Below are 24,317 nucleotides of genomic sequence, written 5' to 3' on the forward strand. Positions count from 1 at the left end.
AGAAAAGATCCATTAATGAGCATTACATTCAAAATTAAAAGGCTCTTTTGAACCATCACTGTTATTTTTAAAATGTGAGTCCTGGGGAAAAATGTAAGTATTGGGATGGGTGATTGATGGATGGAAGGGTGATTGATGGATGGATGGATGGATGGGTGATTGATGGATGGATGGGTGATTGATGGGTGATTGATGGATGGATGGGTGATTGATGGATGGATGGATGGATGGGTGATTGATGGATGGATGGGTGATTGATGGGTGATTGATGGATGGATGGATGGGTGATTGATGGATGGATAAGTGATTGATGGGTGATTGATGGGTGATTGATGGATGGATGGGTGATTGATGGATGGATGGGTGATTGATGGGTGATTGATGGATGGATGGGTGATTGATGGATGGATGGGTGATTGATGGATGATTGATGGGTGATTGATGGATGGATGGATGGATGGGTGATTGATGGGTGATTGATGGATGATTGAAGGGTGATTGATGGATGGATGGATGGATGGGTGATTGATGGGTGATTGATGGATGATTGATGGGTGATTGATGGATGGATGGATGGATGGGTGATTGATGGGTGATTGATGGATGATTGATGGATGAATGGATGGATGATTGATGGAGGATTGATGGGTGATTGATGGGTGATTGATGGATGGATGGGTGATTGATGGGTGATTGATGGATGGATGGGTGATTGATGGGTGATTGATGGATGGATGGGTGATTGATGGGTGATTGATGGATGGATGGGTGATTGATGGATGATTGATGGGTGATTGATGGATGGATGGATGGATTGATGGGTGATTGATGGGTGATTGATGGATGATTGATGGATGGATGGATGATTGATGGAGGATTGATGGATGATTGATGGATGATTGATGGGTGATTGATGGATGATTGATGGATGGATGGATGGATGGGTGATTGATGGGTGATTGATGGATGATTGATGGATGGATGGATGGATGGGTGATTGATGGGTGATTGATGGATGATTGATGGATGGATGGATGGATGATTGATGGAGGATTGATGGGTGATTGATGGGTGATTGATGGGTGATTGACGGATGATTGATGGATGGATGGATGGATGGATGGATGGATGGATGGATGGATGGATGGATGGATGGGTGATTGATGGGTGATTGATGGATGGATGGGTGATTGATGGAGGATTGATGGATGGATGGATGGGTGATTGATGGGTGATTGATGGATGGATGGATGATTGATGGAGGATTGATGGATGGATGGATGGATGATTGATGGATGGATGGGTGATTGATGGATGGATGGATGATTGATGGATGGATAGATGGATGGATGGATGGATGGATGGATGGATGGATGATTGATGGATGGATGGATGGATGGATGGATGGATGGATGGATGATTGATGGATGGATGGGTGATTGATGGATGATTGATGGATGGATGGGTGATTGATGGATGGAGGATGGATGGATGGATGGATGGATGGATGGATGGATGGATGGATGGATGGATGGATGGATGGATGGATGGCATTGATAAATCTATTTCTCCTTTTTCTTTTCCAGTATTTAGGGTCTGTGATCATCCGGGATCTGCGAGGGATTGAATCTACGCAGGAAGCCTGTGCTAGAATAAGGGTATATATGCAGATATTACTCAATATGCCTTTACTGAGTTCATGTCCTAAATGGGTCATATTATGCCCTTATATGAAGTCTTGAAGGCAGTGTGTTGTGATTGGTCAGCACGTGTTTCTTATGTATTTTAGAGACAATGTTATACACAATTTAATCATGCACTGCAAAAAATGCTTTTCTTACTTAGTATTTTTGTCTTGTTTCTAGTCTAAATATCAAAAAAAAATTACATTAAAGGAAAAAATAACTCAAAATGAAGAGAGTTTTTGCTTGAGCATAAACAGTCTCTGCAAAGCTACAGCGCTGAAAGTTCACTGCAAACAGAGATATTGTCTTTTAAAGTTACGGCAGTTTATTGCCTACAAAAATGGCCGGTTTGGACTACAACGAGCTTCTTCCTGGGTTGGTGACATCATAAACCCTCGCTAGTCTCCGCAGATGTGACTTCTGCCCCTAATGGGAAGGGGCGTGGCCTTAACCTGTGCTTGGCACTTCAGCCAATAAAAATACAGGAAACTACATTTGGCCATCTGACCAATCGAAGACCATTGCGTTTTCCATGGGTGTCGAAACCATTGTGTGTGTGTGGGACAAGACCCACACACTTTTATCGTCTCTAATTCAGCACGTCTGTTTACCTACCTCTAACCGATAAACACGTATTATTAAACACATGTTAAATGCTTTATTTCCACTTTTCTAATATTTTCTCAGTTTTTAATAAATGCCTTTCTGATCTGATATGTGAAGGGAAAAGGGAGTAGAGCGAGGTCGGCAAAAGGCAAATTCAAACCTCTGATCAATTTGCGTCAGAACTTGAAGCCATGTGTCTCTTACCACTACACTACAGCCACGGTTAATAACTCAGTGATTTCTGTAATTTTGTCTGGCCCAATCAATCGTTTAGTAAACAGCGGTATATTTGTATTTAATGTAAATGGCATCTAACGTTACTACAGTAAAAAAAAATCTGAGAGGACCCACACACTTTTTATGTGATTCCGACGCTCATTGCGTTTTTCGAAGGGATGAGCTTCATAGAAGCAGGAAGCAAACGAGCCGTTCAAAGGACAGACAGCGGTGTGTATTACTACTACTGCTAGAGTAGTATTGTGGAATAAAGGGAGAATAGAAGAAAAATACAGCGTTTAAAAAAAAGAAGAAGCATTAAGACATGTTATACTGCGCCCCATAAACACAACCAAGCCTAGAAAACAACACCACAGGTCCACCACGGCCCCACTTTATATTAGGTGGCCTTAAGTACTATGTGCTTACATAAAAAAATAAGTACAATGTACTTGCTGTGTTCAAATTGTATTGCAAAGCACTTTTGCTGATATTGAGGTGGGATACGGGTAGAGTTAGGGACAGGTGTGGTGGGATGGGTCCGTTTAAGGGTAGAGTTAGGTGTAAGGGAAGTGCCAACTGTGTAATTACAAATGTAACTACAGAAATTTATTACAGACGTAATTACATACAGGTATTTTTTTTCAATGTAAATACAATGTAAAAACATGTATGTACACAATAAGTGCATTGTATCAAATGATTAACTACAATGTTAGTACATAGTAGTTAAAGGGGGGGGGGGGTGAAACACTCAGTTTCAGTCAATCTCATGTCAATCTTGAGTACCTATAGAGTAGCATTGCATCCTTCATATCTCCGAAAAGTCTTTAGTTTTATCATATTTATAAAAGAAATATAGGCTGTACCGAGTCTTTCCGGAAAAAACCGAGCGGCTGGAGGCGTATCGTGTGGGCGGAGCTAAAGAATGACAAGCGCGCAAAGCGGTGACGTCCTCAAGCGTGGAGAAAGGGAGAAACCCATCTATCTCAGCTAATACAGATAATGATCCACAATCAAATCTGAGGGAGAAATAAATTGAACAGGAGAAACGGCAACATCAGGACGTCCGTCTCTGTGGTATGTAAGTTACTGTATTTAATGGCCTCTCCACATTTGTGTGTGTTTACTCGCAGTGTAAGTTATGAGGACATGATTCGGTTTATGGACTATTGTATGCGACTAGACCTTAGAAGTAGCAAGCAAAACGGTTTTGCACGTCAGAATACTGTAACGTTATACAGAGAACAACAATGGAGTAACCGTTAACAGTTAGCGCATTTGAATGACGAAGCACGCGATCGTGTCGTTTACTGATGTTTACTCATGCGTAGCCAAAAGCAGAGACATTTGAAGCAGTTTAAGTTAACTCATCGGCTGATTCCAAAGCAGGACCGAAGCTTTAGCGCTGGGACTGCTCCTTCAAAAACACACTTCTTTGGTATGATTTGGTAAAGTCCTGTGACAGCAGTGGTGTGTAAATCCATTTTGAGACGCAACTGAAACGATGTTTTGAAGCTTCCCGTCATTTCTGCGTTCAAATCGGTTCAAATGCAGCGCTGCCTTCCCAGAATGCTGTGCTGAAGCGTTGAAGTCGCTCGACGTCACCCATAGGAAAAAAGTGGAGCGCGGCGCCACATAAGTGTTCACGGACGACTGGATCTGCAGCTGAGAGACTGTTTACAGCGTGCTCTAGTCACGCGCGCGCGCACCCTACCGGGAGAAGAGCCCGTACGGCCCATACAAGGACCTTCCGCTCTATTAACGTCAAGTAGACCCATACTCGAAAAAAACTCGCCGAAACTTGTGAGAAACCGGAAGGAGTATTTTTGACACAGAAATACTCCATCAAACGTCCAACATTAGTTTTTGAAACTTTGTCTATGTTTAGGATGGGATTCCAAGTCTTTAACAGTGGAAAGCTCAGTATGCATGAAACAGCATTTCACCGCCCCTTTAAGGCCACCTAATATAAAGTGGGTCCACCACCGCTTTAAATCTCCCTTTGGAGTGACTTTGAGTGTTGTAAGCTTGCAGATCTTTCTAATGCTCAAACATCACACACTAACTGAAGCTGAACAAGTGAAAAAGTATAATAGGACCCCTTTAAATTGTATGTTTATACATTTGACATGTTATACAGTGAGTTTTCTGCCTTCTAATCTTTTGTCAGAAATCAAAGGATCACCGGAAAGGTCCCGTCATAATTCTGAATATCACCTACAGAGGAGTCAAGTTTGTTGACGCAGCCACCAAGGTAAAAGCAACCTCTAAAATAATAATAATAATAATAATAATAATAATAATAATAATACATTTTATTTTTTAATGCACTTTATATTATACAAAATCTCAAAGTGCTACAGAATTAAAACAATCAACAACAATAAATAAATAATACACAATAAAACACACAATAACACTGGTGCACTGCAAAAAATGCTTTTCTTACTTAGTATTTTTGTCATGTTTCTAGTCTAAATATCTAAAAAAAATTACATTAAGAAACATTTACTAGACAAGTAAAATGTATCATCTTGTTCTGGGAAAAAATAACTCAAAATGAAGAGAGTTTTTGCTTAAAATTAGATAAATAATCTGCCAATGGTGTGAAAAAAATAATCTAGTTTTCAGTTTGAATTAAGATTATTTTTCTCACCCCATTGGCAGATTATTTATCTTATTTTAAGCAAAAACTCTCTTCATTTTGAGTTATATTTTCCCAAAACAAGATGATACTTTTTACTTGTCTAGTAAATACTTCTTGTTTTAAGAATTTGTAGATGTTTGGACTAGAAACAAGACAAAAATACTGAGTAAGAAAAGCATTTGCAGTGTGTCTGTTTCTCAGTGTTTGCTAAGCCGAGCATCACTATCAGTGAGATCTGTTCTACAGTAACCCGTCCCGCACTATTTATGGCTCGGACATGAATGATAGATTATGGTTATATATGGTTACATAGGCCTGAATGGTTATGAATTAGTGAAGTGCTCGTGTTTTTAGCAGATGTTTGAAAATCGTGATGGATTGGTTGTATATTTCTGTTTGTTTGCAGGCGCTGGTCGCGGAGCATGAGATCCAGAACATCTCGTGCGCGGCTCAGGATCCGGATGACCTCTGCACATTTGCATACATCACGAAAGACCTGAAATCTGGTTTCCATTTCTGCCATGTGTTCACCACAGTAGAAGTGGTGCGTGAGATCTGCTCTTTTACTGGGGAACCAATCCATCAGGGTTTGTTAATGGGGTGTTTTTTTCTAGGCTTGGTTGTGTTTGTAGGGTGCAGTTTAACATAATACTTAATGTCTTAATACTTTTTTTTTTTAAACGCTGTATTTTTCTTCTATTCTCCCTTTATTCCACACCGCTGTCTGTCCTTTGAACGGCTCGTCTGCTTCCTGCTTCTATGAAGCCCCTCCCTCTGAAAAACGCAATGGTCTTAGATTGGTCAGATGGCCAAATGTAGTTTCCTGTATTTTTATTGGCTGAAGTGCCAAGCACAGGTTAAGGCCACGCCCCTTCCCATTACGGGCAGAAGTCACATCTGCGGAGACTAGCGAGGGTTTATGATGTCACCAACCCAGGAAGAAGCTCGTTGTAGTCCAAACCGGCCATTTTTGTAGGCAATAAACTGCCGTAACTTTAAAAGACAATATCTCCGTTTGCAGTGAACTTTCAGCGCTGTAACTTTGCAGAGACTGTTTATGCTCAAGCAGCGACATTACACACTGACTAAAGTTAAAAAAGTCAAATCGCATGCAGCCACCCCTTTAAAGGCAATATAAAATCAAAATGGACCCCATTTAGTTTAAAGTGAGCTGATAATAGTCTTAATTAATATTTATGATCAGACAGAAAATTTATGGAATATTTAGAGTTGCCATATTTTGCAGTTTTGCAGCATTTTATTTCTTTTTTATTATTATTAGTATTAACTTTGAAATTCTTTTTTGAGTTTATTTTATTAACATGTCAAGGCTTTTATTTATTTATTTATTTTACCATAGACGTCATTTAGATTTTATTAATTATTATATGAAATGTGTTTATTATTTTAAATGCATTTAACTATTTTAATTATATATATATATATATATATATATATATATATATATATATATATATATATATATATATATATATATATATATATATATATATATATATATATATATATATATATATAATTTAGTTTTTATTAATTATTATAGGACATTTGTTTATTGTTTTACATGCATTTCATTATTTTAATTTAGATAAAGAGATGTAATGTCGTTTTTATTAATTATTATATAAAACATATTTATTATTTTACATATATTTTATGATTTTAATTTAGATTTATAGATGTAATGTAGTTTTTATTAATTACTATATGAAACATTATTATTTACATACATTTCATTATTTTAATTTAGATAGAGAGATGTAATTCAGGTTTGATTAATTATTATATGAAATATATTTATTATTGTACATGCACTTTATTATTTTAATTTAGATGATTGTCTGACTGCTTTATGTAAATGAGCTCTGTTCTGATTGGCTGGTAACACGCGAGTAAAACGAGTAACACTTACAGGTTGTGGTTGGGCTGTCAGGTCTAATATAGCTCCCTCTGCCGCCTTTGGCTTTTTATAGCCACACTGAGAGTGAAAAGGCTTGTGGGTGATTATTTAATTCCTCAACTAATGGCTGTTGTCCGCACAGACACAGACGTATGAGATCATCCTGACGCTGGGACAGGCCTTTGAGGTGGCCTATCACATGGCTCTCCAGGCACAGAAGGCCCGGCGTCACAGTTCATACGCGGCTCCAGCCTCCGAAAGCATCGAGCCCAAGACCAGCAGGCCCAGCTCACAGTCCCGCAACAGCACACGCCGCTCCACCGTGAGTACGAGTGTGTGTGTGTGTGTGTGTGTGTGTGTGTGTGTGTGTGTGTCGACACAAATGTGTATATGACATGGGTATGACAAAGGTATTAGGAGAGGGTGAAATATGAGGACATTGTCCCCACTTTTCAAAAGGCTTATAAATCATACAGAACGAGGTTTTATTTAGAAAGTAAAAATGCAGAATGTTTCCTGTGATGGGTAGGTTTTTGGATTGTGTGCGTGTGTGTGTGTGTGTGTGTGTGTGTGTGTGTGTGTGTGTGTATGTGTGTGTGTGTGTGTGTGTGTGTGTGTGTGCCTGTTTATGTGGTTTATGAGGACACAAATTTGAATAACTACATGGGTATTACACTGGTAATTTCAAATGTCCTCATAATTCAAATAGCTTTAAAAACATATGATGGGTAGGTTTAGGGGCAGTGTAAGGGGATAGAAAAAACGGTTTGTACAGTATAAATCAATAACGCCTATGGAGAGTCCCTGTAAACCACATAGACCAAATGTGTGTGTGTTTGTGTGTGTGTATGTGCGTGCGTGCGTGTGTGTGTGTGTGTGTGTGTGTGTGTGTGTGTGTATGTATGTGTGTGTGAGAAGCTATGCTTCACACTGCAAAAAATAATTTTTTTACTTAGTATTTTTGTCTTGTTTCTAGTCCAAATATCTAAAAAAAATTACATTAGGAAACATTTACTAGACAAGTAAAAATTATTGTCTTGTTTTGGGAAAAAATAACTCAAAATGAAGAGAGTTTTTGCTTAAAATAAGCAAAATAATCTGCCAATGGGGTAAGAAAAATAATCTAGTTTTCAGTTTGAATTAAGATTATTTTTCTCACCCCATTGGCAGATTATTTATCTTATTTTAAGCAAAAACTCTCTTCATTTTGAGTTATTTTTTCCCAAAACAAGACAATAATTTTTGCTTGTCTAGTAAATACTTCTTGTTTTAAGAATTTTTAGATGTTTGGACTAGAAATAAGACACAAATACTAAGTAAGAAAAGCATTTTTTGCAGTGCATTCTCATTTTATTGTGAACTGTCCCTTTAAATGTCTACTTTGCAGTAATTTTGTCTCTGTAATCTTCTGCCTGCTCCTCCTTCCCAGGGTGCACCTGTGCTTGAATGCCGCTGCTGTTACTGTCACACTTGCTCCGCCCACCGCCCCTCCTTCCTCCCGCTGCCCTCTATCAGCCCTGGAGTTCAGGTTCTCTCTCTCTCTCTCTCTCTCTCTCTCTCTTCCTCATATTCTCCCGCACGTCTCAGGCTTTTTCTTCCCTGCCACTTATTCACTTTACTAATTTTCCTGTTACGTTTCCGATTTTCACGGTTATCCACCTATTTTTTCCCCCCCATGTACATCTTTGGTTGACACTAGCAACAGGTCACAACTTTAAAATGTGGTGTGAGAGCAATCTTTTTAGATTTAAGATGATATATCAATCATGTATGAGGATATGTTGAGTTCTTGTTTTTGCCTGAAGATATGCTTGATTTGTCAAAATAAATAAAGTTTGTTTAGGTGACTCTCACCAAAGCTGTCAAGAACATGCCCAGATGATAATTCACTCCAGAATCAAAAGGAAAAAATTAGATATTATATATTGCAAAAAGAAAGTTATGGATATACAGTGCCCTCCACTAATAATGGCACCCTTGGTAAATATGAGCAAATGATTGTGGTATCACTTTAGTATGGGGAACACATATTCACTATTAACCATGACTTTTGCCTCAATAAACTCCTAATTTACTGCTAATTAATAGTTAGTAAGGTAGTTTCTGTAGCTTTTAAGTTTAGGTATTGGGTCGGATTAAGGGATGTAGAATAAGGTCATGCAGAATAAGGCATTAATATGAGCTTTATAAGTACTAATAAACAGCTAATATCCTAGTAATATGCATGATCATAAGCAACTAGTTAATAACTGAACCTTAAAATAAAGTGTTACCTAGATTGTTTATCATTTTGATCTTTTATTTCGTAGCCTTTCATTGGCCACAATTATTGCATTGTCCATTTCCCAAAGATAACAGCTCTGAGTCTTCTCCTGTAATGCCTGATGAGTTTGGAGATCAGAGATCATTCCTCCACACACAATCTCTCCAAATTCGCAGCTCTTCTCTTCAGTTCATCACTCGTTCTCTATAGGCTTCAGGTCAGCGACTAGGATAGCCACAGCAGAAGATTCATTTTCTGCTCAGACACATGTGTGTGTTGATTTTGATGTTTGCTTTGGATCGTTGTCCTGATGGAAGATCCAACCAGAGCCCATTAGAAGATTTCTAGCAGAGACCGTCAGGTTTTGATTTAATATCTGTTGTTATTTGCTAGAATCCATGATGCCATGTGTCTGAACAAGAAGTCCAGGACCTCCAGCAAAAAAATAGGCCCCTAAAAAGGTGTATTTAACCATGGGGATGGGGGACTTTTGATCCCATCTGGTGTGTTTGCTGCCAAAAAGCTCTTGTTTTAGAGTCATCTGGACACAGAAGCAGGTCCAGTCATGTCTGACACTGAATCTGCTGGAGTTTGTTTCTGGATGAGCGAGGAGGATTGTTCTTCAAGCCCTCCCAAACAACATGTGGTGATGTAGGGGTCGTTTGATCAGTTATTTTAGTCTTTCTGACCCCAAGACTCAACTAATCTCTGCGATTCTCCATCTGTGATCTTGGAGAGTCTTTGTCCACCCAAACTCTCCTCCTCTTGTGCATTAGGATGATATACACAAACGTCAGATTCAGAACATCTTTAGTTGATTGAACTTCTTAATTGTTGTTGAAAGATTTTTGTAGTCAGGTTCGTGGTTCTTATCTCTATTGTGGGGAAGGAAGAAGGCGGGGTCGGTGTGACTGGGACTAGCGAAACTTTATTTCTCATACACAAATGGTAAACACAAGCATCAACGAGGGCGTAAAACTCCGTCTCTCCGACTCAATCTCTTAACTCGTAAACTCTTCAGTATCACTCTGTATCGGCTCAGGCTCAGGGGTATCCGCCTAGTCCCAGTCCAACTCTCTCTCCCTTCCTCTCCTCACGGAGCGGCTTTTGTGCTGTCTCTCCACGGCAATTACTGCAATCAGACACAGGTGTTATTCATTTGCACTTGACCTACTTACTCCCCGCTCTGCTCCGTTCCTTCTCCCCCGCTACAGACCTCGTGAAACCACGCCCCCTCCGCCACAATTTTCAATGCTTTAGCTCTTTTCTTATTTCTGTAGCTCAACAATCTTTTACTGCACATCAGAGCGATATTTTTTTTATTTTACTCATTGTAATGGTGATGATTAGGGGAATGTGGCGTTTGTGATTCCTCATATTTATACTCCTGTGAAACAAGAAGTTATGGCTGGACAATTTCATGCTCATATTCTCCAATTAATAGGAATATACTTCAGAGATATATAACTCATAAGAATTTCTAGGGGTGCCAATAATTGTGGCCAATGTATTTTGGAGAAAAACATTTATTTCATAGTGAGATTTCAATTGTTTTACTTCAATGAAAAGTTTTAATTTTGTGATTTTTTTAAAATGAAAGAACACTGCAGATTTATTTTCAAGGCCAACTTTGTTTATATTTACCAAGGGTGCCAATGTGTAGTTTGTTTGGAAATTTTAATGGCTTATTTTCATTTGAGCAAATTTTAAGTGATGAGGATTTTGGGGTGAAATGTGACCCAGACATGTTTTCGGGAGATTTGTGCCGATATAGTTGTACTTCACAGATCACATTTCCTCAATTGGGTTTGCCAAGCCTGGAGCAATGTCTATTACAAATATTAGAAAACAATACATATAGTGGAATGAAAAGTTTGTGTTGCCAAACAGCATCATTGAGAGGACTTTTCAAAAACAAACTATTGTGTTTTAAGCAATACTTACAATGCTGCGCCAGCAACTGGAATTTACACTTTTTATTATGTAACTCAATATCAGGCGACCTTAAAAATGCTGCTTTTAAAATCTGAAAAACTCAAAATTTCTTGTAAATTGATTCTTAAAGGAACTGTATGTAAGAAATGTATTTCAATTAATCATAAAATGGCCCTGATATGTCACTAGACATTAAGAAATCATGTTAATTTCAAACACTTCTATCACTGACAACAGAAGTCCGGCCAGGATATTGTCATGTAAAAGTTGTTGTTGCAGCCCTCAACTGATGTTGATGTTGACATGTTGTGTTTTGGCCTGAAGCTCCACCCTCCACCTGTCCACCAATCATGAAGTCAGTAGTGTTAGGGTTGCCAGATCTGCTCTAGTTAGCACAGCTGCAGATCTACAAACGTTCCTGCTGATCCTGCAGCCAATCTGGCAACTTTGAGTCAGGGGGAGGGGGATACACCGCTCTACAGTCATTTGAAAGTGATTGCAGTACCAGTTTTGGCCACAATCTTACATACACTTCCTTTAAATGAATGCAATTGCTCCAGTGAGCAACTATTTCCAGGCATTTGTGTAGATGCACTCAAACCAGCATCAGGTCCAGATATAAGTGTTGTTGTCTATGTCTATGGTGGTTTCTCCTACATGGTGTTCATCCACAACGGCCATCTCCTCACTTGTGTGAAATGTGGTTCTCCGTTGGCTGCCATTTTCACCTGCCGTCTTACTCCTCGCTCCTGCTTCTCCGGCAGATCGACCCTCTGGAGCCAGAAACGGACCTGCAGTCCCTGGGCAGCACCAGTTGGCTCTTCGAACCACGAGACTCCTCCAGACCTTCGAGTAGCACCAAGTATGAGACCACCATATTTTGAAGCAGGGCACCTTGTCCAATCCTGCCTGCTGCCCCATTTCAACCCCACGCCCCATATACTCGAGTGCCCCGTGCCTTCTCACTGTGATTTGTAGCCTCCCTCAGGGCAAGACTACTTCCCACGCCAATCCCGACCCTGGTCCTTGCCTGCATTGCCCTCTCGGAGAGCTGAACGCCTCCACCATCCTTTTTTTGCTTTCTGGAAATCTTGGATTTGCCGTATAACCAGCCTCCTCAAACTCTTCCGTCATGGCGCCTCTGAAAGCGTCCATATTTTATACATTACGCTGAATGTTTACGGTTTGGTCCCTCGTGCCAGAGGGTTCTCTCTCACAAAACCTCCAAACTTGAGCCGACGTGTAGGCGCCGAGTAGCTCTGACACTTGTAGCATTTCTACATCTCCTCATCCGGATGGACACGTTTGGTGGAACTTTATTAGAAATTAGTAGATCAACAAACTCTCTGACTGCAACAGCAATACTAGTACTGTTTTTGAAGTTTACGTACGTTCACGATCATGAATGCAACATCCTCAAACCCTGTAGCACTAGATCACTTTTCCCCCCTGTAGTTGGACCCGTTCCCCCACCCCCAGCAGTTTTTTCAAAAAGAGTTGGTCTGTAATTTCGATTCACATCCAGTGCTTCCTTTTTTCTTACCAGGCATCTGCAGCTCTGAGGCCCTCGGAAGAAAGACTATGCCTGTTTAGAGCGTTTAGAGGTTGGGATTTGCAATGCAATACAGATTTACTAGGAAGAGTAAAAAACAGCCCCAAGAAAATGGAATAACCAAGACAACGTCCCCATTCTCGTCATTTTTGGGACGCAATTTGATTAATGACCTTTTTATCTAACAAGGGAATCCATTTTATCTCATAAAGTTCTATATTTGAAACTTTAACATCACATGATAAGTGTGTGTATAACCTCTGTGTTCATTTTGTGATTGATGATTTGTTCCGTAAATTCAGTTACCTGAGAGAAGTCATTTGCAGAAAGATAAGACGCACTATTTTCATAGATGTAATAGCAGTAAATGTTACTATTTTCAATTGTAAAATAATTCCCATGGTGACAGTTATCTTTAGAGAGAAGATAATGAAGCCAAGAAAAGAAAAAAAGCACTAAGGCTAGAGAAAAACAGCTTCAAACAGCCTTACGCATATTGTGGCATGTACTGTAAGTTTGCACCACTTTGTTTATTCACGCAAAAAACAAAAAACACACACACACACAAAAATGTTATTTCAATGTATTAGATGCTAGAAATCTGCTTTGGTTTTATGTTCTGTCTTGTTTCATAAGCCATGTTCACACTGCGGCTGAAGACGATTTGTTTTACTCTGTTACGTTATTTACAGCAGTAACAATTTTGGAACTAGATTCACGCACAAAACATATTGTGTGCATATTATAAAATATGCGAACTAGTCATTAACGCAGTGACGTCATTCTAACGGACACTTTAGCTTCACAAAAACTGAGGTATGATTTGTTCGCATATTGCGATAGTTTCTCTTCATCGTAGTGTCTCCCACCAAACCTAAAAATACAGAAAATAAATACGTCTCTGTTCGCTTATATTTATCATCAAAAATAACGGTGTCCTATTTTTGGTTCATAGTCGCAGGTAGATGTTGTTGCTATGGTGACAGTTTGCAATGGTCGCTATTGCGCACCACTTTGTTTATTTACACACAGGAACACAGCAACACACACACAATTATTTTACTGCATTAGTTTGTCAGACTTTGGTTTTGTGTTTACACTGTGGCTAAAGGCGATTTTTTTTTCTTCTTCTTTTTTACAATTTTGAAACTAGATTCACTCAAAACATTTAACTTGTATGCTCTGAGGTAATGGAAAAAACACAGAAACTGAGTTATGTGTCTTGAATTCTTCGCTTATTTCGATCACCGGAGTTCCTTCTACCGAACCTAAAAATACAGGTTGTAAAGTCTCTTTTCGTTTATATTTATCACACTACAACCGCAAAAGTTTCACAACAGATCACTATTCACGCACCACTTTGTTTTTAATCTTTTTTTTAACATTATTATTATTTATTTATTTTTTCAGTGTAGATGCTCAAAGTCGTCTGTTTTACTTTGGATTTATGTTTACACTGTGGCTAAAGACGATTTGTTTTACTCTCAGTTCTTTTATTTACAGCAGTAAACATTTTTAAACTAGATTCACGTACGAAACATAAATTATACGCATGTTATTAAATACGCGACCAAAATGAACTAGTAATTAATGCAGTGACGTCATTCTAACGGACACTACACTACAGCTGCTCCTCTGAGGTAACAGGAAAAAAACAAAGAAACTGAGGTAGGTGTCTTGTTATTTTCTTCGCATATTTCGACAGTTTTTCTACACCGTAGTTTCTCCCTCCAACCCCAAAATACAGGACATAAATGCCTCTGTTTGCTGATATTTATCGTCGAAAATTACGGCGTTCATATGTTTCTCTGGTTCATATCCGCTGTGGTGACAGTTTCGCAACGGTCGCTATTGCGCGTTCCCGAGTGACACCAGTCCAGTATACACATTTATATTCAGTATACGCGAATTTATTTTTCATGTAATTATCAAAACGTTGTTGCAGTGTGTACGTGGCTGTATTTATTCTTGTGTGGGAAAAGAACGGTTTGGTTCTGGCTGTTACTCACCTTTGAACTGCAGTGTTTGTCTCTCATCTCCTGTGTAATGGAGTTATCTGTTAAAGTTGTGGTAATTTATTTGTGACTGTGTTGCACATCCTCAGCCTCCAGACATCGCTATCATCCTCACGCATCAATAACCATCGTTTGATATTGTTTTGTCCCATTTCCTAACTGAAAAATTGCCAAAGAGGCTATAACTCAAGATTGATTTCACTCATGCCATCACATCCTGTAACGTGTGCTTTGTGTATTTTTTGGCACTGTGTTCATATTTCTGAAATTCTGTCACATATTTAATATTTATAGTTTAATTAGTAGTCCTGTTTGGTCTATGACAACTTGATTGGGACTTCTAGAGCATTCCAATTTCTGAATTCCAATATATTTTTCCTTGTGTAGCTCACTCCACCTTTCAAGTTTCCGGACACCAAGGTGTGATTTGAAGGGGACTCAGGTGAAACTTTATGTGTGAGTCCAAATGAGGAAGAAATTGAGTGAGTATGCGAGAGAGAAATAGACAAAATTAGCACTTAACTGCCGTGCCAAACGGACTGTCCAAAGTTGCTCCTACTGCAAAAACAAACTTGAGTATGGACATTACTCAACCGATAAACTGATTTGTCGGTGATGTGGAAATGGACCTGACGCGTCAAATATTAAAATATGAATCAGCATGATATTCAGTTTGATTGAATCTCAAAAAGCAATGCCATATTTCACCCCAAAATCAACGGGAGAGATTTTGCATAAAGCCTATTTTAGCACTATCATGATTTTTTTGACTATTTTATGGGTATACAGTACAACAGATACAACCAAAGTGCACTCTACAAATGTAGTGTATTTAATATTTCGGTACCCTTACGAAAATGAACTATGGTTTACTACAATTAAAAAAAAAACATTTGTTATATGGTTAAACCATGGTAACCACAAATTAACCATGGCTTTGCTAATCTAACCATAGTTTAACCATGGTATTTGTGGTAAAACTGTGGTTATATAAATTAATTAGCCAAAAAAACATGGTTACTACACTTTTACTATAATAAAACCATGGTTCATCTTTGTAAGGGTAGTAGAAAAATATGCAGTAATTGTTTTTTGTTGTTGTTTTTTGTAAAAGACCACTTTTGAAGAAAAACTGCATATTGTTTGTCACTAACTTTGTCAATCCTTTCACTGATTTTTTGAACATTTTTACTGAAATGTGTCCTATGGTCAAAGAATTACAAATATAGTGGTGTCGCACCAAAGGACAACAGAACTCAACACTTTTATAGTGCTAACAAAAAAGTTAAATATTTGAACAATTCTGAGACCAAATCTTACCATGACTTTGAATGAGGTCCTTCAACTAATTAAACTTGTCAGTGAAATTGGCCGATTTAAAATCAGGATATGGTGTCACTCCAGAGGACATGGTTTAGTGACAAAATCAAGTTCCTATGAGTTACCCGTATATCTGTGGCAATAGCCAACAATACATTGTATGGGTCAAAATTATCCATTGTTCTTTTATGCCAAAAATCATTAGGATATCAAGATCAATCATGTTCCATGAAGATATTTTGTAAATTTCCTACTGTAAATATATATATATAAAGGACTTCATTTGGACAACTTTAAAGGAGATTTTCTTAATATATAGATTTTTAAATAGTTCGGTCAAATATTGTCCTAATAATATCAATTGAAAGCTTATTTATTCAGCTTTCAGATGATGTATAAATCTCAATTTCAAAAAATTTACCATTATGACTGATTTACTAAAATAGACCATTTACTAAAATAGACACTTATAAAATTATGCCTGAGCTATTTATTAACATTTTAATGCTTTTCTGTTTAATTTATAAAAGTTGTAATGTATTGACCCATGCTTGAGACAGTCACACCATAGGACAATTTTGAGATTTGGCTCAAAAAAAACAAAAAACAAAAATTCTAAAGACAAAGCAGTTTTTATATTAACAGGTCATGTAATAAATGTTTAACCATGTAGTATTTTAAATTATGACAATACTAATTATATTCATTTTTATGTTGTGTGACAGTGAAAATGGCATGTCACGTCAAAATTGCATTATCATTATATCAATATTCACATGGGTATATTTGTGGCAATATCCTGTATGGGTCAAAATGATCAATTTTTCTCTTATACCAAAAATCATTAGGATATTAAGATCATGTTCCATAAAGATATTTTGTAAATGTCCTACCGTAAATATATCCAAAATGTATTATTAGTAGTAATATGGCCTTCATTTGGACAACTTTAAAGGCGATTTCCTCAATATTACGACTTTTTTGCACCCTCAGATTCCAGATTTTCAAATAGTTTGTCCAAATACTGTCCTATCCTAACAAACCATACATCAATGGATAGCTTATTCAGCTTTTAGATCTCCAATTTTTTATTATTATTGACCCTTATGACTGGTTTTGTGGTCCATATGGTAAAAAGTTGTTAGAGGAAATTTGCTGAAACAAAAAGTATGGTCCTAAAAATAGGTTTATTCACTTCTCTAGTTTGATTTTGGGATGATCCAGGCATTTCTCAAGTTTTTCCATGGGATTTACTCATTTATATCTTCAAATAACTTTGTGGAATTTCTGGAAAACTGGAATTCTCTTTCCTGAGCACTGTGTGAACATTTTAGTGTTCAATGTTTCCTCTTAAACTGTCGTTTATTTTCATATGCAGAAGGACTTTGTGAGTGACATTAGCAGCATATACCTAAAAAAATGATCTTTTTGAACTCTGTGTACATTGTAAAACTGCTTGTTGAAGATTTATGGCATTTAAAACAAAGACCTGTTACAGTTGAGAAGAAATAATGTAAATCAGCAAAAATATTTTTAACTGTATGTGAAGAATCCAGCTAAATTAAAATGGTCGATGCAATGATCTTACTGTGAAATAGCAAAGATGTAGCATACTTAGGCTATTGATTTGCAGTATGAAAACAAAGCTGTCACTTTATGGTCACCTGTCACAAAGCCTAGCTAAGCATCACAGCGAGTGTTTTATTTTTTTATAGTTAGCTGGTTGTTTTTGTGTCCACTTAATAGGAATGATTTACAGAAAATGAGAAAAAAAAGTGGAAGAAAAATGCAAATCCCTCAGGCAACACTTCTCCCTCGCTTCCTCTTTGAATTCACTTGAATTTCTTTTGAACTTCACATAATTTGAGCAAATATTGACAAACAATTGAACATAAATTTGCATTAGTATCCTCAGTTTTCCCTGGTTGGGAAGAGCATGAGGATGTCAGAAACATACCAGGATCAGGGCTGAATGCTTGCACTTGACAACACAAGAAAAAAATACCACTGTTGGCCTATGTAGAAGGTAAATTAACTACGATTAAAAGATGTCGATTAAATGTACTTTTTGTCCTGAATGCTCATACTATTCTGTATGTTCATTCCATTTACTTAAGGAACAATCATTATACTATCTCAATGCCATTGAACTAATAAATTCAAGACTTTTGCTCTACATTTTTGAATTGCATTTTTGTGTGTGCATATTGTATGTATGAATTGGACCTCAAGCTGGCTTTGTTATTGATTTGATTACATTATTGCAAGTTTCTGTTTATGGGTCAATGACATGGCGTGTCAATTCTGGTGTCCAAAGCATATTTATAATACAAAAAATATATACACTGAACAAAATTAAAAACGCAACACTTGTTTTTTCCTCTATTTTTCATGAGCTGAACTCAACGACCTAAGACCTATTTTTCTCAAATATTGTTCACAAATCTGTCTAAAGCTGTGTTAGTGAGCACTTCTCCTTTGCCGAGATAATCCACCATCCACAGGTTTGGCATATCAAGATGCTGATTAGACAGCATCATTATTGCACAGATGTGCCATAGACTGGCCACAATAAAAGGTCACTCTAAGGCCCGTCCACACAGAGACGCGTTTCGTCTCTGTGTGGGTTTCGTCCAAACGGATCCGGTGTTTTAGGAGCCTGAAACTTGTATCGGGTCCCAGAGTGGATAAATCTGAAACCGACAACCTTGCGTTTTTTTAATGTGTACAGATAATCTGTATATTTTGTGAAACGGTGAAGTTATTACTCCACGTCTCACACAATAAAGACTGGAAGGGATACAACTACAGGCACTGGGCATGCGCACATAGATATTGCATCCTTTAATTACTGTATTTGCATTATTATACAGGTATGTTTAAGGTTGGGGGTAGGTGTAGGCGTTAATAAAACACAAGTAGCAAATGTATTTATTGTTATTTTATCGTGAGAATTTACCTCTCTTTCGACCGTTTTAAAGTCAGAATTCGGAGACATAAACTCGCAATTGCGTGAAATAAAGTCGCAATTCTGGCTGAGAAATTGTCAGAATTGTGACTATAACTCGCAATTGTGAGAAAAAAGTCAGAATTCTGAGCAAAACAAGTCGCAATTACTCTTTTATTTTTTTTATTTAGTGGCGCAAACAGGCTTCCATAGATATTTCTTGAGACGTGAAAAGAAAAATATCAGATATGTGGATGTGGCCTAAAATGCTGAGACAGGTTTCAGTCTAAATACACTACATTAAATGACTCGACTTCCCCCTTTTAATTACTCACGTGAGTATTCATAATGAATAACTCATCTCTATTGAGCTCAAAATGCCATTCCGGGAAACTGTCCCAGCTTACAATCTGAATACAAAAATATTAAAGTATTTAAAATCTACTTGGGGATAGTAGTGATATTTTCAATGATAACAAATATAGTGATAATATAGATTATTTACATTTTTATGACAAAAAGACTCCAGATTATGATTTCTCGGTCATTCTTGGATAACGGAGACATCAGTGACCATTTTGGACCATAGTGCATTTTGGTATGCCATGTGACATAATATTGTATCAATATGAGCCCAAAACGTAGCCTGACAAGCCAGACCCACATCAAGATGTTTGATCTGGAAACTCACCATTGACAGCTCAATCTGAGGGGCGGATAAACGGCTGTCTGTCAAACTCCCTCTGCAGGATAGCGCTACACCAACCAGAGCAACGAAGGTGAAGCGGAGCTCGGTGACAGATTAAACATTCACCGTATTCGGTCGGCTAAACTCCGAACACATCTGCCCTTCTTCAGAATGACTTTAGTGCCGTTCTTTGTTCTTTTCTCAGAGAAAAGCTTAACTCCAAGTCTTCCAGAGTCGCGGTCAAAGCTGATTCGAGAGACCGCCGTTCGCCAGTTTCTGTGTTTACTAGAAGCACGCAAGCGCAACTATGGCGTCATTATGTTAAGCCCCGCCCACCAACTCTATACATGATGTGATTGGACCGTCAAGAGTTTGGCGTTTACAGCTCAGATGGGTGCTGAGAGTTGCTAGACGACACTCACGGCAGACTAGATTTGCTGCCGCTAGGGTGCGTCTAGATTTCTAGGCTACCCAAAACATGCAAAGGCCAATAAGCTTCTCTTAAAATGCAGACATTTCAAACTTTTTGGTCACTGCTACACAGCAATATCATGTGTCCTTATGGATAGTACTAATAAAACATTTATTTTATATATATAATCTATTTAATCTAAAAGATTCCCTTAAAGTGGTAATAGTGAGTTGTAGTTTCCACTGGTGGTTCAGTTTGTGCCTGATTATAAAGAAAAAATGTGTAATCTTTGGATAACAAAAACCATCTGTTAGCCAGGATGTCATCCATTATCCAGAATGACATATGCATAAAAATCTAGTTTTTATTTAATATTGTTAACTTTAGGCATAGTTATTGTGAGGGATGTGCAAGACTAGCCAGTTGATTTTAACTATAAGCGCTGCTGCTAGTCGACTTGGAAAAAATACTAGTAGTAAAAAAATAAAAAAAACTTTTTTACATTTAAATAAGTCATGTTAATGTTACATCTTGAAATTCAAATTATTATTTTAAAAAGTGTAAGTTGCTTGGTGGGGCCTCCATGGATCGGACGTACACACACACACACTCGGGAATACACGTGATGTAAAAGAAAACGTGATTCATCAGACCAGGCCAGGGGTCAGAATGGCAGAGGTGGTAAAAGTACTCAAAAGTTATACTCGAGTGAAAGTATATATACCTAAATAAAAAAATACTCCAGTAAAAGTAGAAAGTCCTCCATTCAAACATCACTTGAGTAAAAGTACAAAAGTATCAGATTTAAAACGTACTCAAGTACCAAAAGTAAGAAGTAAATATTCAAATTAACTGTAAATATCAATAATTAAGCAGATAAATTATTTTAGGACTGGTATGCAATGCTTTAATTGAACAAATGATAAGATCAGATACTGCAATTAAGAATTTGTTACATTTGGAATTAATAGGAGACAATGAAGCACCTTAAGGCAGTATAGGGGTTACACTTAAAATAGACATGCTCCATAACAGCTCCATAAAACATACGAGGAGCAAGATACTATTAACTAATTCAAAATTAATTCAAAAGCCATAACCACAATGACATATTACGTAGCAATTAGTTAATAGTCATGTGCCTCAACAAGTAAAGTCATAATATAATTTTGCCAATTGTTATGATTAATGATAAATTAAACACAACTGAGAGTCGGAATGCATGGCTTTGAATAGCCTACATGAATTTACATTATTAGTTCATGTAATATGTTATTAGGGAATTAATGATGTCATATTTAATTAATAGCAATTCATATATTACTTAATCTATTAATCATATCGAATGTTCATTAGTTGCTGATGCAGTAATCGTTAATAAATGGTTTAGTTCTTCATTAGTAATACATTAACTCATGATTATCTGTGCATTAGTTAGGCATGAATTAATAGTGCACCTGTATTGTAAAATGTTACTGATGTTTTCATAGTAAATTGTGTGCCGCAAAATAAAAAAGTTGGGGAAACACTGAGCTAACGTTAGTGTGGCAAACCTGACACAAGTCTATACCCGACTGGATCATCCATGACCGACCAGACCGGTTTGGAGATCAAGTGTAATAAATACTTAATACTTGGAGCGGGCGTGGGGAAATGTATTGGAGTAAAAAGTAATCTTTGCCTTTAATATTGTAGTGGAGTAAGAGTAAAAGTAGATAAGCAAATAAAATATACTCAAGTAAAGTACAGATCCCCGAAAAAAATACTTAAGTATCAAAAGTATTTTTACTTGATTACTTACCACCCCTGCAGAATGGGCATCCTTCCATACGCAACAAGCTGAGATGCACTGTAATTTCTGACACCTTTCTATCAGAACCAGCATTAACTGATCCTTCCTTGGAGCACTTTTGACAGATACTGACCACTGCAGACCGGGAACAGCCCACAAGAGCTGCAGTTTTGGAGATGCTCTGACTCCAGGGCTGGACTGGTAATCTGGCATACCGGGCATTTGCCCGGTGGGCCGACGCACTTTTGGGGCCGGTATAGTGTTTAAAATAAAAATAAATTTTCTTTTTTTTTTTTTTACCACTGACAACATGCAGCGACAGCGGCCCATTGGTTTGTCTTCTGAATTGACAAGCCGAAGCGAGAGCGACCTCCCCTCCATATTAGGTGCTTTTTTCTATTTATTTATTTATTATTTGAGCGCATGGAACTGCAAAAGGCGAATATCCGCACAGCGCAGCCGCTGACGAACGTACGCTGCGTTTAAATACTGCTCTATGAACGGCACTTTGACTTATTTAGTTTTATACAATCGTGTGATATGGAAACATTACAGTTCTGTGGTGTATCAGCTGAAAACAGCCGCGAGCATACGTAGCCTATTCATGACGAGGTAAAGTGGAAAACGGCAATACACACAAACGTTTCACTTCAGCACAACCACAACTTACTCTGCAGCTACTAACAGCGAATAAATATGGTGTTTAGGAAGAAACATTTATTAAAAATGTTGCTATATTACATAAATTAATATTGCAGAATATAAATCACTTTTATAGAGGCTGTTTTCGTATTTTCTACAGGTGTTTACATTTTTTTTACTTACAAATAAGTTTATTATATATGTTTTATATAGTTTTGGAAACAATATAGCCATATAATGAGGAGCAAGGTTTGTACAGTCTGTTTTGTACCCTGTAACTACCATGATCTTACATTTAAATGAAACTGGTCTATAGTTAAACTAGTCTATAAAACAGCTTTAAGTCTAGATCCCATAAATAAAGGACAAAGCTTTTTTTTCCTCTTTAAAAGTTTTTATAACTTTTTTTAATAGATTTAATGAATAGCCTCATGAAAGATAGATATCAGTGTCTTACTTAAATAATGTGTGAACTGTTGAAAAATATGATTGTTCAACCCCAAAATGTGATCATTTACTCACCCTAATGTCACTCCAAACCTAAATGAATTTATTTCTGTGAAGCATAAAATAAAATAATTTGAGTGTGTTTTTTTTGTTCATACAATATTCAAATGGTAGCCTAACCAAAATGGCTTGGTTGCCAACATTCTTCAAAACATCTTATTTTGTGTTTCACAGAAGTCATGCAGGTTTTATGACAGTGAGTAAATGATGACAGCATTTAAAAGCAGTAAATGTACTTTACTGCATCCTAGCTCAAAATCATCAGTGCTTTACTGCTAAGGGCATTTCTGTCTGAACAAAAAAACAATATTAAGTTTATCTGCTTTTGCAGCAAATTCGATAATATCTATCATTATTTGTCCTAGTTTTATATACGCCAATTTAAGGCCCTAACCCCAGCAAAAACATTCACGGGAAACTCATGGGCCGGATGTGCTGGGTATGCCAGAGCCGAATTTTAGCCCCAGTCCAGCCCTGTCTGACTCAGTCGTCTAGCCGTCACAATCTGGCCAAACTCGCTCAAATCCTTACGCTTGCCCATTTCTCCTGCTTCACACACATCAACTCTGAGGACTAAATGTTCAGTTTCTGCCTAATATATCCCACCCACTAACAGGAGATGAGATCATCAGTGTTATTCACTTCAGCGGTCATAATGTTATGCCTGATCGGTGTATATGATGTACCGGTAATGAGGTAATCCTGAAAAGTATTGCAGAATTTCCTTCCATCTAACAGTATATCATTCAGGCTAACAAATTTGACCCATATTTTAAGTTAAATTACACAATTGTGTTTTTTGTTGAGTCAAGGATAAAACAAGACTCATTTACTTTATTGGAAAACATTCCCCATTTGGGTCTGATTTTTAAATTTACAGCACCCAAAAATAAGCCCATGTCTATATGAAATCCTAACTTGATTATATTGTGCTTAAAATGTAGTAAATTATGGTTATCAGAACATTTGTGCCAACAATAGTAGAGAAGTAATTCATCTTAAAATCCAATACTGTTATCCAGAATTGGCATAAAGATTACATTCTTAAAACGGGTACATGTCATAACATTACATACAACACCAAGCATAGGTTCTAAAATTGAAATTGCCAATTTTATTGTCCGCCATAAATGCTTTAAAAGTAGACCCAATCAAAACAAGCAAGA

The 24,317-nt window shown here is 37.4% G+C and overlaps 1 protein-coding gene across 4 annotated transcripts in view; it reads left to right on the forward strand.

Moving 5' to 3' along the window:
• anks1ab (ankyrin repeat and sterile alpha motif domain containing 1Ab) overlaps positions 1 to 18,339 on the forward strand; it is a 119,343-nt gene extending 101,004 nt beyond the window's left edge. For 2 of the 4 annotated variants that reach the window (XM_067460472.1, XM_067460473.1), the window contains 5 exons: positions 1,587 to 1,658; positions 4,681 to 4,764; positions 5,564 to 5,701; positions 7,221 to 7,400; positions 8,508 to 9,759. In XM_067460472.1, the coding sequence (XP_067316573.1) occupies positions 1,587 to 1,658; positions 4,681 to 4,764; positions 5,564 to 5,701; positions 7,221 to 7,400; positions 8,508 to 8,771 (738 nt within the window). In that variant the 3' untranslated portion in view covers positions 8,772 to 9,759. Of the gene's footprint in view, positions 1 to 1,586; positions 1,659 to 4,680; positions 4,765 to 5,563; positions 5,702 to 7,220; positions 7,401 to 8,507; positions 9,760 to 12,040 lie in introns of those variants that run through there. The other 2 variants (XM_067460474.1, XM_067460476.1) reach the window with 2 other exon arrangements.
• The last annotated feature ends 5,978 nt before the right edge of the window (positions 18,340 to 24,317 follow it).

The sequence above is a fragment of the Pseudorasbora parva genome, chromosome 12 (genome assembly GCF_024679245.1).
Source record: "Pseudorasbora parva isolate DD20220531a chromosome 12, ASM2467924v1, whole genome shotgun sequence".
Lineage (NCBI taxonomy): Eukaryota > Metazoa > Chordata > Actinopteri > Cypriniformes > Gobionidae > Pseudorasbora > Pseudorasbora parva.